The 15,563-nt window shown below is 39.6% G+C and overlaps 1 protein-coding gene across 1 annotated transcript in view; it reads left to right on the top strand.

Moving 5' to 3' along the window:
• Positions 1–15,563, top strand: part of LOC121875257 (rap guanine nucleotide exchange factor 6-like) — a gene marked incomplete at its 5' end in the record, with an annotated part of 52,885 nt that overhangs the window by 17,723 nt on the left and 19,599 nt on the right. Inside the window, 1 exon segment of the mRNA XM_042379721.1 lies at positions 10,703–10,830. Coding sequence (XP_042235655.1) covers positions 10,703–10,830 — 128 coding nt within the window.

Raw genomic sequence — 15,563 nt, 5'->3', positions numbered from 1 at the left:
ACAACTGGAATGATGTCAACATACGAGCCAAAAGAAAACGGAGTAATGGCGTTATATTCAAACCGAGCAAGTCGGTACCAGTCCCAAAACGTCCTTAATCTGCATATAATTATTTGCCGGTTAGGGACGTTTTGGGAGTCTGCACTTTACTGAATTATTATATATATATTTTCCAATACGCAATGGAACTCGATGGAATTCATAGTTAACTTTATGCATTTGCAATATGCAACCTAAGGCATTTAATGCAGTTTTTGAATCCGACATGCAATACCTGATAGAAATAGCATATCCAAAATATTTTAAGTATTACCGGAGATATCGAGAACCCAAAACACGCATTTGTAGTATCAGTGTAACTACTTAAATGCTCTAAATTGAAAACTACGCACCACGTCCAATTTTCTATAGTGGTGTTATGAACCCCTAGCTGTTTATCTTAAGAATTAAGTTTTATTAAATTTGCTCATTTGGGGTTTTGGCCAGATTTCTGGGTTTGGGACCACTGTGCGTCGCGCCAGGCCACTTTTATAATAATCAGTTTATGTTTGTAAAAGTTAATTTGAGAATTCTTCCTCAAGTCTTCCAAGGTGTACTAGTAACTGCCTCTGGTCCCCCGGTAACCCAAAGACTGTGCTGTTATGCTGTATGTCTGCTTATCTCATACTTGCTGGCTCATTTTTTCACTGTAATATTTTTCCTCCTGCTGGGTTTGTGTTGCATAAGAGGGTCGTTGTTGAGGCTGATGCTCATGCAACAGGCTGTCTTTGTTGACGTCGCTTGTGAGGGCCGGAAGTGTGGTGAGGGTGGGTGAGGTCTTTCTCTGGGTGTGTGTGTGTGTGTTTTGTGAGTATGTATACACTGAACGTGTGTGTACATTAGTATGCTGTAGATGTGTTTTTGTTATTTGTTTATACACCTACATGTACAGTCTCGTTCAAGATTCTTCGAACACTGCTGGAGACAGCTGGCAACACAAGGCCGTTCGTTTACTATAGTACGCAGTATAATATAATACGAAACAACAAAACCCAACCATTAATTAAGCAACGGGGAACTAAGTAACCAATCACCGATCAAATTTTACATTCATTCATAATTTTTGCTACGTACTAAAGTAAACAAATGGCCTTGAGTTGCCAGCTGTCTCCAGCAGTGTTCGAAGAATCTTGAACGAGACTGTACGTGTAATCAGTTAAAAAAAAACTTAGTGTCAAAAAAATGAGGCGTCAGGAAGGAGGGTGTGGTTGTGGTGGAGGGGGGGGTTGAGGCAGACACCCGTGACAGTAACATGGGGGGAAAAGCGACGGTTCCCCTGGGCGCCACACCTTCGTCAGGAAGGCCGGCGAGGTGTTCCCTGCCCCCCCTACCCCTACCCTGTTCGCTTAGTCCGTTGCCACCACCCCAAATTTTATAAGAATTACTCATTAAAACAAATAAACTAGCTTAATAAAGATCCTTCGTTAATCCTGTTTCCTTGTCACTACCCTAGTCAGGTTTATCACATCTCTCTCTCAAGGTCTGGTCAACAGCCCCCAGCCAGAAGCCGTACCCTTTATCTCTGATCTCACTACCCAGCCCTTCAGGCCGTCATTGCGGATGTTCCGTCATTATTTCACTGTTATTTTAATGATCAGTGTTATGAGAAAATTCACCTTTATATCCCTCTAGCTCCACCTACTACTCCACTATTTGCCTTCAACTTATTACTGAAAATATATATAACTCCATCCTTTATTGGTCTCCCCTCTACGTGATGAAACTCTCCTTCACCCGTCTCCCACTCCTCATATAACCTGCAACTCTTTAAAAACTGTCAGGGATATGGACACATCTTAACGTCCTGTAATTAATATATATATTTTCCCCCAACGTGAAGAAAGACAGCATCTCTCAGAGTCTTGGACAGCGTCTGCCGTGTCACTGGCGCCATGCTCATCTTATCGTAATTTTCAAACAACAGAAATTAAAGCATCTATTGTTACGAAATAAAGGAAATTCGTAGTTAAAAATAATGCTGATATGTCTGGACTTGCCTTACGGCTGTTTCCATTCACATCAAAAACCAAACGAAAACATTATGTCTTAAGATTGGAGGTAATGCTTGAATAAACAGGTGTCAATATTTACGTCTTTACAAACAGGTTCGTGAAGACGCTACTCAAGTTAAGTTTTCCTACTGTATATTTATCTGCTCCTCCCACTACCACTTACTCCCTTCCACACTGGATAACTTCCTCTCTCAACACATTATTATGTTAATGTTATGTTAACTCTGCTGAATGAAATAGTAAGTTTATAAAAGAAACCAAAATTACCTGTAGTACATTATGTATGCATAAGCTTTTGTGTAAATACAACAGATATTATTAGTGTGTGTGTGTGTGTGTGTGTGTGTGTGTGTGTGTGTGTGTGTGTGTGTGTGTGTGTGTGTGTGTGTGTGTGTGTGTGTTGAGAGAGAGAATACTCAAAGTGTATAATTTAGGGGGCGTAAGACAGTCTACTCAGGGTGTATAACTCAGGAGGGAGAGGGTATCATAGCCTCCCTGGTGAACCGCTTATATATAATGCAGGGAGGCAGAGCGGCCGGTGAGGGGAGGATAAGAGGGGAAAGCGAAAGAAGAGTGAGGGGCCCCGGGAGAGAGTGTAGGGAGGGGGAGAGTTGTGGGAGAGAATACAGAGGAGAGTGAGAGATGTCCATGGGGAGTGGGAGTGTTGTAGGGAAGGTGTGAGAGGGGTGTTGGGAGGGTGAGAGGGGTGTTGGGAGGGTGAGAGGGGCATAGGGAGGGTGACAGGTGTGGAAGAAGGATGAGAGGGGGTGTTGGGAAGGTGAGAGGACTGTAGTGATAGTAGGAGGGATGGGGACAGGATAGAAATAGTGCAGGAAAGGTTGGAGATACGGAGGAAGAGGTGGGTGGGGAGGGGTAGTAGAAGAGGGTAAGCGAGTGTTGGTCAAAGTATTACCGGGTCTAACAACACCTCCCTACCTACTTGCCATGTACACGCCAAAACTTCCCACAGTAATTAACACACCTGGGGCGCTTTCTGCCTCGGCCATCCCCTGCTACCTGTCTAACGCTAAGGCACTCACCCGTTATAGAAGGTCTCTAGTGTTTGGGGGGGATTACTTGGTTGGTGCATGCAACTCCTGGATGACGCGTAGCTCATTTAAGACAATATAAGGAAGAAGCTTTATGGTGTTTGAAGATTCTCCTGATTATACCAGACAACGTGTATGGTTGAATTCTGATCAGCGCCACACGGACAGGTGTAGGAGAGAGAGAGAGAGAGAGAGAGAGAGAGAGAGAGAGAGAGAGAGAGAGAGAGAGAGAGAGAGAGCACCTGTGGTAGGGGAGGGAGAATAGACACGTTAATGTTTTTGTCCGACTCTGACACCTAACACTCTCAGTCGTGGATATTTTCTTACACACAATTTCTAACAACCAAATGTCATGAATACTAGAATATATTGGCAAATGGTTTTCGTTACTATGTTTACTGGTCAGTATTTAAGACAATGAAATATTATAGAACCTTAGTACTAAAGGGCTGAATCCTGCACAGGGCGAATATGACCAAGCATTTGGCCTTTTGTACCATGTGTTGTGGCCAACGAATCCATGAAACTCTACAGGGGTCTACTGTGCAAATGGTTGAATTCAGGCCTCCAGATACTCTTAAAAACTCGAGAGACCTCAAAAGATGTGATAAATACCATTGGCTCCTGTTAATGTAGGGGGTATGTAAGCGTGTGTGTGTGTGTGCGCACAGAGGGATGCCTGGTGTTGAGACAGAACGACAGGGATGACCCACCCAGCATGATGGTAGGATAGAATAATTCAGACACGGTGAACAGTGTTAGGTCAAAGGATGACGTATTTTCTATGTAGACAAATGCTTGTGAAGTATTAATTATTTTCTGTAGATTTATAGCTCTTGGAAGGTATAACATTTTTCAGTGTATAACTTGTTTTCTTTTTCAACATTTTGCAATATCGTTTGAACCGTCACGTCAAAAACGCCAAAAGCCGTTTCCAATTGGGTTTCGATATCGTGTTTATTGGATTAATATCTAAAATACAAATGTTTTGGTCACCCCGTTACTGAAGGTCAGAGGTCAGAGATCGGTTTGACATTTAACACATGACTGATTTTCTGCAAGTTCCCCTCCGCTCTCCCCTCGCGTTTTCTATATGGTAGACCATGAAAGATAATCTTGTACACTCAGTAAAAAAAAAATATATACATTTACAATTTTTGTGCGAAACAAAATGACACTACGAACTAAGGTTTTTGATAAAAGGCTCATGAGCCATACTGTTATTTACCAATCACATTGTAATGAACTAATTTTATATTTCGAATGAAATAGCTAAATTAGGCCTACCATAAAAGGTAGAAAATGTCTCACAATCACGCCTACCAAACCCTAGCGAGACAACGCGATTGTTCATTTCCAAAATCATTGGAGTGAAGGGCCGTGGTCGCTAACCCACAGATACAAGAATGGTTACCATAATTGATATGTTGGACCACCTGAAGATCACCCCCCCCTCCCGCCTTGGTTTATTTCATCTCAAGATTAACCATCCTGACTCAAACCTAACCTGACCTAACCATACATAACCCTAACCGTACAGAACCTAACCATACAGAACCTAATCTAACTATACACACTGTAACTATACCTAACCTAACTTAACCTCTCCTCCTTCAGGCAGCTTTAGGATAAATAATCTTGGCGTGAAATAGTTGGGGGAACATATCTTCAGGTGACCCTATGTTATATAGACTCCCAGGGAAATACTGCCCGAGTTAAACAAATGTAACGGTAATGTAGGAGTGTGATTAGTAGAGGCATTAAGGAGCTAACAGCTTTAACAAGTATATAAACATTATTTTATGGATGTTATAGTGATTAAGAATTTCCTTACAAATACTTTAAAATCCCCACCAGCTCATTTTACCTTGAAATTAAAATACTTACCTTAACCGAAGTTAATATTAGCTATCACAACCCAGCTTAATCCAGTTTATCCCAACCCCCTTAGGCAGTGTTAGTTGGGGAGCTTAACCAAAAGCTGAAATAAGCCGGAGGGGGGGAGGAGGGCAATAATCTTCAGGTGATCCATGTTTTATTTGATAATTTTTCTGACGTTAAGAATATTGAGTACCATTGACGTGTGTTGTTAGTGTGTTATAGAGACTAAGACTTTCCTGGAGAGATGTGTTATTGTTGCTGTTTGAAATGGAGATAAATAGAGTGGATAAGACTCATAAATTTAATGGAATGTTAGGAGTCCTGCTTAAGCCTTTGCTAATACAGTAAATCTTGATAAAGCTCCAACAGTGTGTGTGTGTGTGTGTGTGTGTGTGTGTGTGTGTGTGTGTGTGTGCGTGCGTGCGTGCGTGCGTGTGTGTGTGTGTGTGTGTGTGTGTGTGTGTGTGTGAGACCTGGGAGGGCTAGGGGAGCCATGAAAGGCCAGTGTGTGTTACCTTGTGAGGCGTTTTGGAGGATTACGGCACAGTGCTAATAAACCCAGGTGTATATTTACAGTAATTAGGCACCATTATAGGCCCTCTTAACTGCCCATTGTCGGGCCGGGGAGGATCCTGGCGTCGTGTAGGAGGAAGTAATATTTGCGAGGAAAGGAAAACGGAGGCCAGCCAGGATCCACCAGGGTGAACTATTATAGTTACTCTACTTCTTTTATTTCACCGCATTGGGTCGTTTGTGTTAAGTTTTTTTGCGTCTTTATGCCGACACAAGGAAGATGTGATTCAGTTTAATGCTTCCTACTTATAAATGGTTCACATGGTGGTACTAATGGGCTTGTATATCGCTGTGTATTTTAGTATTTTTGTATTGTTATGTATTTTGTGAGGTGTATAATGTGTGGGGGAACTCGCTACTTAGTGATTATTTTGGTTTTGTGTCAGAGATAAATTGAGCAGTAAAACGTTTAACTTTCTGGCTTTTATATATCTACTGTACCTCGTACTCCAAGATGGGGATATCGTAGTTGTGGGGTGTCTATCTATATATCTGTCTAAATATCATCCCATCGATCTATCTAAATAGATAGATAGATAGATAGATAGTGAAGGCACATACAGGGTTGAAGCCACCGCCGTGTATTGGTTCTGTATCATTGTTTTAACGTTTTCTTTTTTTAGTAAAGATATGAACAAAATTCAATGACGAGTAAGCAAATGGAGTCTAGAGGCAAGGAAATCACAGGTGAAACCACTTGAATGTGAAGCTGCAACACCTGGTGAATGATAACAAACTATCACTAAACTTTGTCTAATTTTAGTAGAGGTGCATCACTGAGCACTGCCAAACTTTGACCTGTTCTGGTTGAAATCAGTCGTAGGTAAGTGATGGTTTGTGTTTAGATAGAGCTTACTGTACCCCGCGTGATTAACTTAATATATACACGCTGACTTCCATATCTAAACAATACCTCACTAGTCGCAAATCGAACCCTGGGCTTTGTTCTGTTTCTCACATAGCCAGTTCATTCATCTTATTTTTAAGCAACGTGAACCTCCATTGGGGATTGCCCGTGCCAACTATGAACAGGCTTTGTGTGATATAAAACAAAGCCCAGGATTGCTTTTGTTGTCCTTGTGGCGCCGTGGTTAGCGACCCCTGTTCACACGCAGAGGTCCAGGAGAACATAGTTTTGATGGTTGATTTCGATTCATTATTAGATTTAAAAGAAAAAAAATTCTATATACCTAGCAAAAGTGTGGGTTAACTCCACCAGAGGGCCAATTTTAAGATGCTGACATCGAATAAAGTAAACTGTAACAAGGGGAAAGCAAATGTCACATTAATGACAGAAAATCTACAGCAATAATTGGAGACATTGAGTGGTAAGAACAATTATTATTTTTTAAATAAATAGTTTTTGTTAATCGGTTTTTAGATTGTTGCTGTTGAAATATTTTAATCACAACAGCAGCTGCCAGTACTAGTGATTTGAGAATAAGTAAAAACTCTCACAAAATTTCCACGATCTAATTTTAAAATTCGCTCGAATAAAGGAAGAAAATTGTATGCACATTTTTAACGGAAAAACTCTATCAATACAACCATACTCCAGCATTAAGAATAAAATTTTGTTAAGGTAGTCGACAGCAAGTCATTCTATTAGAGAAACCGTAAATACCGCGCTGGGCAGCATTGGTCTCAGATCTGTGCAATATCAGTTTACAATAACAAAACATAAAAAACGTCCTAACTTAACAAAACTTAGATATAAGGCTGTTAATTACACAAGGGTTAACTAAAGTAAAAAATATTGCTATATGTAATTTATTAATTGAAAGTAACATCTTTTGTAAAACATAAATTGTATGAATGTTTGCGACTACTGTATAAGTGTAGCAGGCAGTTAGTGCAAGGCACATTAACTTGTACTGGTAAGACGTGGAGGATTATTATCATTATTAACTACATTATATTCCTTCATCTCCTGTTTGGTAAGGTCCCTGCGTACAGTATACCTCAGCGGCTGGTGCACCGTCACATGCCGGCCGAGGATCACTGTTCCGATAAGGGAGATGCTGAGGCGGGGCAGTGTTTATTGTAATCCTCACCTTGCTCAGGAAACGTCCATCATCCCTACCTGATTGTGGGTGGAGGTACACACCATGCACAGTAGATGGTACACACCACTGGAAATAATTACACGTTAAAATAACATCTCAAATAACACCAGAAAAAAATATATTAGATTACAAATTTTATGGAAACGTTGAACTGGTGCAACACTGTTGGGTGGGAATACAGTATTGGAATTCTGAGGAAATATTTGTATTGGCATACCAGGACCGCCGGGTTAATGTATATACACCCAGATTTTTAGCTCACAGTTGTATGAATTCCGTGGAATAACAACGTATAATTGAATGAAATTTTGTTTTGAAAATAATTGAAAAGGGAATAAAATGGTATTGTGATATTACATTTGTTTGGGGCGAGCTGAAAGACTTGTATTATTTGTACAATAGAAAAAATGGGCAACTCTACATTGTAATTATGGCCGAGGTTTACTGAGTATTGATTTGATGATGCAATGAGGTAGGGAAGAGCGGTGTATGGTGCAGTGAGCGGCCCTCGCTATGTGGGGAACAGCTGTGTACTTTTGATTGAAGGTCATACTTGAGGTGGATGAGGTGGTGGTGAGTAGAGGAGGTGATGGTAGATGGGGCTAGAGAAGGAGTAGGACTTAGGTGAAGGAAGGTGGGCGTGGAGGCGATGTGAATTAAGAAATTATCGAATAAAAGATTAAATAACACATAATAGAATGCAGAATAAAAGGAAAAATAACAAGGAATAGATGAGACTTAGAAAAAATAAAGAAAAAGTGAGATTACTTTGCTGTCACACACACACACACACACACACACACACACACACACACACACACACACACACACAATGTTGGTCCGACTCCGTGTATGGGGAAGGGACACTGGGTACCTTGTGTGTGTGTGTGTGTGTGTGAAAGGAACAGAGAAGATATTTTGCTAGCGATGTTTTTCATTCATACGATCAGTTTTGTGCCACGAAACAGAAAGTTAATAGATATACCAATGCAGGGAATAGATGGAATTACGATGGAGGGGGGGGCGGGGTAGAGATGCAAGCCACAGCTGACTCACCTGTTTCTCACTCTCTGTTGTTAAGGGACGTAGATCATCACACTTGACCTGTTGCTCCATACAACCATTATAAACATTAGTTACATCTCATACTACACGAAATGGTGAAATACTAATACAAATATATATATATATATATATATATATATATATATATATATATATATATATATATATATATATATATAATATTGTGTGTGTGTGAAAGCATTCTCTCCTTCATGATCAATGGGTTGGGCGTGACCTCGGCACTGTGCTGTGACCGTGTTATCGTAATTATATCTTGATGACGTCATTACCCACGTAACGGCTCATTGTTGCTCACTCTAACAGCCTTGTTTGTTCCGCCTCAGTCTTGCTCGTATTATATCACCCGACCCGTTTACCTTTTGTTATGTTTACCACACACACACACACACACGACTCCGTTTGGCCGCCCACAAACCGCCTACACAAGCTGGCTGTCACGATTGTTCGCAATTATTGGGATATATCGCCTGTATAATTATCCACAATATATACACTCGGAAGTTCAATCATATACCACACGGTGACTGTTTAGCCGTGTAAATTAATCCGTGTGTAAAAGTGTGCAAAAATTTTTCCTATCTAGGAAGGTGATGTAAAATGTACCTCTTACGGTGTCGTCTGTATATTTCAATTTCAACAGTTTATTTCATATTATAGGAAACTGGCCCTGGTGCTGTCACTAGGTACAATGTTACCAGAAACATCTAGCAGAAGTCTGAAGTACATTTAAATTAAATACTATAAAGGGGCTTTCTGAAGTCTAAGGAAGGAAGGATATTCCTTCCAAGTAACATCAATATTATTTATGAAATATATGGCCAGTATGCTGCTGATAAGTATGGTGCCTCCGTCAGGAGGTCGCTGAGTGGTGGTCCAGTAGGCGTCACTCATATGTATAATAGATTAAATTATTTAACAGGTGTTCTTTAGACCTTATGATTTTGCATTGTTGGGGGATTTTTTCACGTTTTGGGTAAATGTAAATGTATCCGTTTAAATGTCAATGAGCTTGATAAAAAGTCGCCTTTAAAAGTGGTGGCATGTGTTAACCCTTGGTGGGTGGTGGGCTGGACACGGTGTGGTGGTTAAAGTTATAAGGATACTTATGGCTGTCTGTGTGGTGGTCAGTTTTAGATGGATTTTTTTATAACGGTTACAAAGGCTGTGAATGTTGCCGGTGTAGGTAAGCGTTATACACTTATCTATGTGTACTTCAGCATCACTCTTGTTCTCTAGTTTTATTTTGCATAATTTTCATTGCCTCTCACAGAGTATTTCAAAATTTATAAGCAGATTGGTGGATGAATCGTGCAAGTATTTCCCAAGAGTTTTACAAACTTTATATGCTTCTTCCATCGCCTTTGGATAAATACTACAAGTAATGTGATTGAGTACAAGTGTTTAGTGATGCGCTTACACATTTGTACAAGTGTTTAGTGATGCGCTTACACATTTGTACAAGTGTTTAGTGATGCGCTTACACATTTGTACAAGTGTTTTGAACAGTATCATCATGAGTTTGAGATTTTTTAATTTATTTTTTATTATCTTCTCATCGCCCATTCTCTTGTATCGTTGTGTTGTCCAGTTAGTCACTCTTTGATCTAAAATTTTTCCCTGCTTGATATGATGTATTATTGTAAGTCTTATTTATATCTCGTTAACACTTTCATAATTTTCTCAAATACGAAGTTGTTGACGTTTCATTTCATGGAACACATTGAATATGTTAAGGATAAATAAGATTTGCTGTTGGCTGCCTCAAACCTCACTTCCAAAAATATCTCTCACGTACAAAAGCACTGCGCAGTCGACCATATATTGTCTCTTGACTTAGTACGGTGTTACCTGTGTACTGAGTGTAGTTATAAATCACCGTCTGTTGGAGCTAAATTAACCGGGTGTGTTTCTTGTGACTTGTTAGTACCTGTTTACTGTGTTCCGGACGTGTGTTGCATCATTGGGTGTGTAGTAAACCTGTATTTCGTTTCCCCAGGACCTGGAGATGATCTATGGGTGCCTGCGGGGCATGGAGGCACTGTGCTGGCTGCGGGAGCCCGCCCTCCGTGCCCTATGCCACACCGTCAGGTACCAGATCCACTATGCCAACGACATCCTTTATTGGTAAGACTTTAACCTGTTTTATCTCCATTTTGGCAGACTTCCCTGTATGTGTCTGAAGGAGAGTGTAGCGTGATAGTGTACCTTCTGAAGGATAGTGTAACGTGATAGTGTACCTTCTGCAGGATAGTGTAGCGTGATAGTGTACCTTCTGAAGGATAGTGTAGCGTGATAGTGTACCTTCTGAAGGATAGTGTAGCGTGATAGTGTACCTTCTGAAGGATAGTGTAACGTGATAGTGTACCTTCTGAAGGATAGTGTAGCGTGATAGTGTACCTTCTGAAGGATAGTGTAGCGTGATAGTGTACCTTCTGAAGGATAGTGTAGCGTGATAGTGTACCTTCTGCAGGATAGTGTAGCGTGACAGTGTACCTTCTGCAGGATAGTGTAGCGTGACAGTGTACTTTTAAAGGATAGTCTAACTGCTGTACAAGGGACCCATAACCAAGCTAGACTTACCCATAACATCACAGATAGATGGATGGATACGTTCCCTTCTGGCAGATTCTATCATTCTTATAATGGATAAAAACTGTGGATTCATTCATGTACAGAATTTTCAGGTTATTTTTCTATTTCTGAGAAAGTTTTACAGTGTATCAAAGTCCTCATAAGAACCAAGTTAAAGACACCGAAATAAAATACTCGAGTTACCCCGAGCATAGTCCCTCTAGTTGTCGTTTTCTGCAAAGGTCTTTCTGTCTTCATATTCTTTGGTCGACGTTGAGGAGTAACTATAATAGAAGGCTGACTATAATATTGTGGGGATGACTATAATAGAAGGGTGACTGTAATACTGTATTGTGGGGGTGACTATAATAGAAGGGTGACTATAATATTGTGAGGTGACTATAATAGAAGGGTGATTGTAATACTGTATTGTGGGGGTGACTATAATAGAAGGGTGACTATAATATTGTGGGGTGACTATAATAGAAGGGTGACTAAAATATTGTGGGGTGACTGTAATAGAAGGGTGACTGTAATACTGTATTGTGGGGGTGACTATAATAGAAGGGTGACTACAATATTGTGGGGTGACTATAATATTGTGAGGTAACTATAATAGAAGGGTGACTATAATATTGTGGGGTGACTATAGCATTGAGGGTTCGTATAACATTGTGGAATGCCTAGTATTAACGGGTGACTACAATATTGATGGACAACACTCATAATCATTAAGGCATAATACGCGTATTATTTGTAAATTACAGGTTACGAATTGTAAATAATTTTTTTTAGAAATTAGAAAATTATCATAAATGTTTAATGCAAAGTAAACCAATGGTTGAGAAATTTCGACCTGCTTTGTGCTTCCATCTGGTGTCAGTTCAGTGAAGGACAAAATCTCTACTAGGACCAGGCGCCCCCAGTCTAGCTCTTCTCTCTGCCAACAGATGGAGTCGACTGACCTACCATACCGAGTTACTTTGTTTACAAGCTGATTTAATCTTTTGTGTGTCTTTTATCAGCTGGAAACTTCATTAGAGGGGGAATACGAAAAAAATACAATGTGATTTTTTTTATTATCGTTCCTAGTCACTGTTATGATAAATTAATTAATTTTTTAAACGGAGTGGTTTATTTTTGTATGTCATTTACAAACGCTAAATATTACTATTCATAAACGTAGTCTTCCTACTTGTACATGTTTTTACTAAAGGTAATGGGAAGAGTTTTGTGGTAAAAGGTTATTTTTATTGTTAGCGAAGAAGGAAGATATGTTATGGATTCCTTTGTGTAGTTTACAGGGCTTACATTAAGATAAATAAAACACATATAATAACACCATAAAAGTCATCTTGAATTCACACATTATGAAAAAGTATTTATTCACGTATTGACCGAGTAAGTTGCAAGGTTCATGGTTTTAAAATTTCCTTATAATGAATATTCTTCGTATATATAAAAATATTTTGAACAGTATCTAATGACTGACTTACCATGATGAAGCACATAAGTATTACCCAGAAATAATATTAATTCAGAATTACACCAAGTCTCTACCGTAACTATTCAGCGTTCACTTAGCACCAGCAAGAGGATAAAATTAACGTAAGGGGAATATCTAAGAGTTTATCTACCTTATACCTAAACTGTTTCTAAGTGATGGTATGTAGTTACAGTCGAGTCTCTCTGTAATTTCGATGACATTTTTAAGGGGGGTGATATTATGTGTTTAAGCCATCCATGTTAATACTTTCTGGCATCTTCAATAAAGAGGAATATTCTGACCACTTGAAGTTTAACTCCTACAGCTTCTTTCACCTTAGGATTAACCACAGTAACGCTAACCTAACCTAACCTAATCTAACCTTCTTCCCTTTTAGATAACGTCAGGGTGTTTAATCTTCAGGTGATCCGAATATTTACCTTAAGAATCTATTGATAATCGAGAATCAGTGTTTTTGTTCGTCTGTTGTGAGTTGTTATGATATTCCTGGCTTCACTCCTCCAGGGATCAGGTTAAGGAGAGGCTCTTATGTTCACCTGCTGAGTAATGAAGGTGAATCTCATTTACTTAATTGAGCTCAGTTATGTGATCATGCCGGTGTGTGTGTGTGTGTGTGTGTGTGTGTGTGTGTGTGTGTGTGTGTGTGTGTGTGGCTGATGCCTCTATCATGTGTACAACTTAATCTTGTTAATGGTGAGGCAGTTAGGATAAAAAGCCACTAATTGACAACACGGGACTTTCCGTAATGATAAAAGTGTAAATGATGATGGTGATGTGGATAACAGTATAGTGAAGATAATAGTAATAATACTCCACTGTTATTAGTAGTAGTAGTAAAAAAAGTATTGGTGGTAGTAGTAGTAGTAGTAGTAGTAGATAAAAAAAAAAGTAAAAAAAGTATTAGTAGTAGTAGTAGTAGTAATAGTAGTAATACCTGTAAGATGCTCAGGGTCAAACAGTAAGTTATTCACATCAAGGGAGAATTGTATTGTTGTGGTGGGGGAGGATGTGAGGTTTCATTAGTGGATGTTCCCTTTGTTTCACCTCCTTCCCACTCCTTCAACCCCACTTTTCCGCCTCTTTTCCACTCCTTTTCCGCCTCTTTACCACTCTCCACCACCTTCTTTTCCTCCTGCTCTTTCGCCTCCACCTCCTTTTCCGCCTTCTTCCCTTTCTCTTGCACCTCCTTTTCGACTTTCCCACCTTTCTTTTTCTCCATTCCTACACCTTTTCCACTCTGACTCGCTTTCCACCCACCTCCTTTTCCCCCCTCATAGACTTTTCTCTCCCTTTCCCTTCCACCTTCAATCTCTCTACCATCCCATCTCCCTCCCACCCTCACCCTCTCTACCATCCCATCTCCCTCCCACCCTCACCCTCTCTACCATCCCATCTCCCTCCCACCCTCACCCTCTCTACCATCCCATCTCCCTCCCACCTCACTACCATCCCATCTCCCTCCCACCCTCACCCTCTCTACCATCCCATCTCCCTCCCACCCTCACCCTCTCTACCATCCCATCTCCCTCCCACCCTCACCCTCTCTACCATCCCACCCTCAGCCTCTCCCGTATGCAAATGGCTTCCCCGAGACCCTGTGAATTTGTTTACTTCCTCCAGTGCGAACACCAGTATTAAGGTCTCGTCTTTCCTTCGCCCTGGGAGAAAATGAGACATGTTAAAGATATTACTATATTTTTTATAATCATGAGATAATTTTTTGATTATTATGATTACAGTATTAGTAATAATGATAATACTTTAATAATAATAAGGGTGATAGATATGATAGTGTTAATAATAATATTAATAATAGTAAAATAATAATAATACAGTAATAATAATAATAACAGTGAGTTGTGTTAGGTCAGTGTATCTCTTGACTAACTTGACTGATGGATGTTTTCTTCACGTTTGAGGGATGTCTGTCTCCCTAAAGGTTTTCTGGTCTATGTAGGATTTAGTGATTTTTGTCCGATTAAGTTCAGGTTTGGTATCTAGTTATTTTTTCGCGATAATACTGTACAAAATTACCCTTGACAGCACTGTAAAATAACCTTTGCCAACAATACAAAATCACCCTTGACAACACTCCAAAATCACACTTAACAACACTACAAAATCACGCTTGGCAACACTCCAAAATCACACTTAACAACACTACAAACTCGCCCTAGCAGCACTACAAAATCACCCTTGTCAATGCATAATATTTACTTTTCCCATTTAATGAAATTTTACTTCTCATTAGACATTATCGTTGATTTTAACTGATGATGATGACGATGATGATGATGATGATGATGATGATGATGATGATGATAGACTGTTTCGTTCACTGAGCAAATCCTGATTTTTGTGAAAAAGGAACTCAGACGATTTTTTTTTATAAATTGAGTTTAAAAATATTGAATGATGATTTTAAGAGAACTTCCAAATAAATATCAAGTACTGGTATAAGGTTAGTAATTTCAATGATGTCCGCAAGAAAACTTTAGAATTAATATCAGTTATACGAATCACTTAAAAATTGGGCTCTAGCTTATTTCACCTGATGTTTAAATACCCTAACCTAACCAAACACCAAAACAACCTCATCTAACATCATAACAGCCTAACCTAACCAAAATCATAATAACCTAGCCCTAACCTAACCTAACAGCATTACAATCTAACCTAACCAAACATCATAATAACCTAGCCCTAACTTACCCCCTAAGTAGTGTTAAGGTGTTCGATCAACAGGTGAAATAATACAAGCTTCAGCAGGGGTTCTGAA

The sequence above is a fragment of the Homarus americanus genome, unplaced genomic scaffold (assembly GCF_018991925.1).
Source record: "Homarus americanus isolate GMGI-L3 unplaced genomic scaffold, GMGI_Hamer_2.0 scaffold14532, whole genome shotgun sequence".
Classification (NCBI taxonomy): Eukaryota; Metazoa; Arthropoda; class Malacostraca; order Decapoda; family Nephropidae; genus Homarus; species Homarus americanus.
The sequence above is the reverse complement of the archived record's forward strand: the minus strand, read 5'-3'. Positions and strand labels throughout refer to the sequence as shown.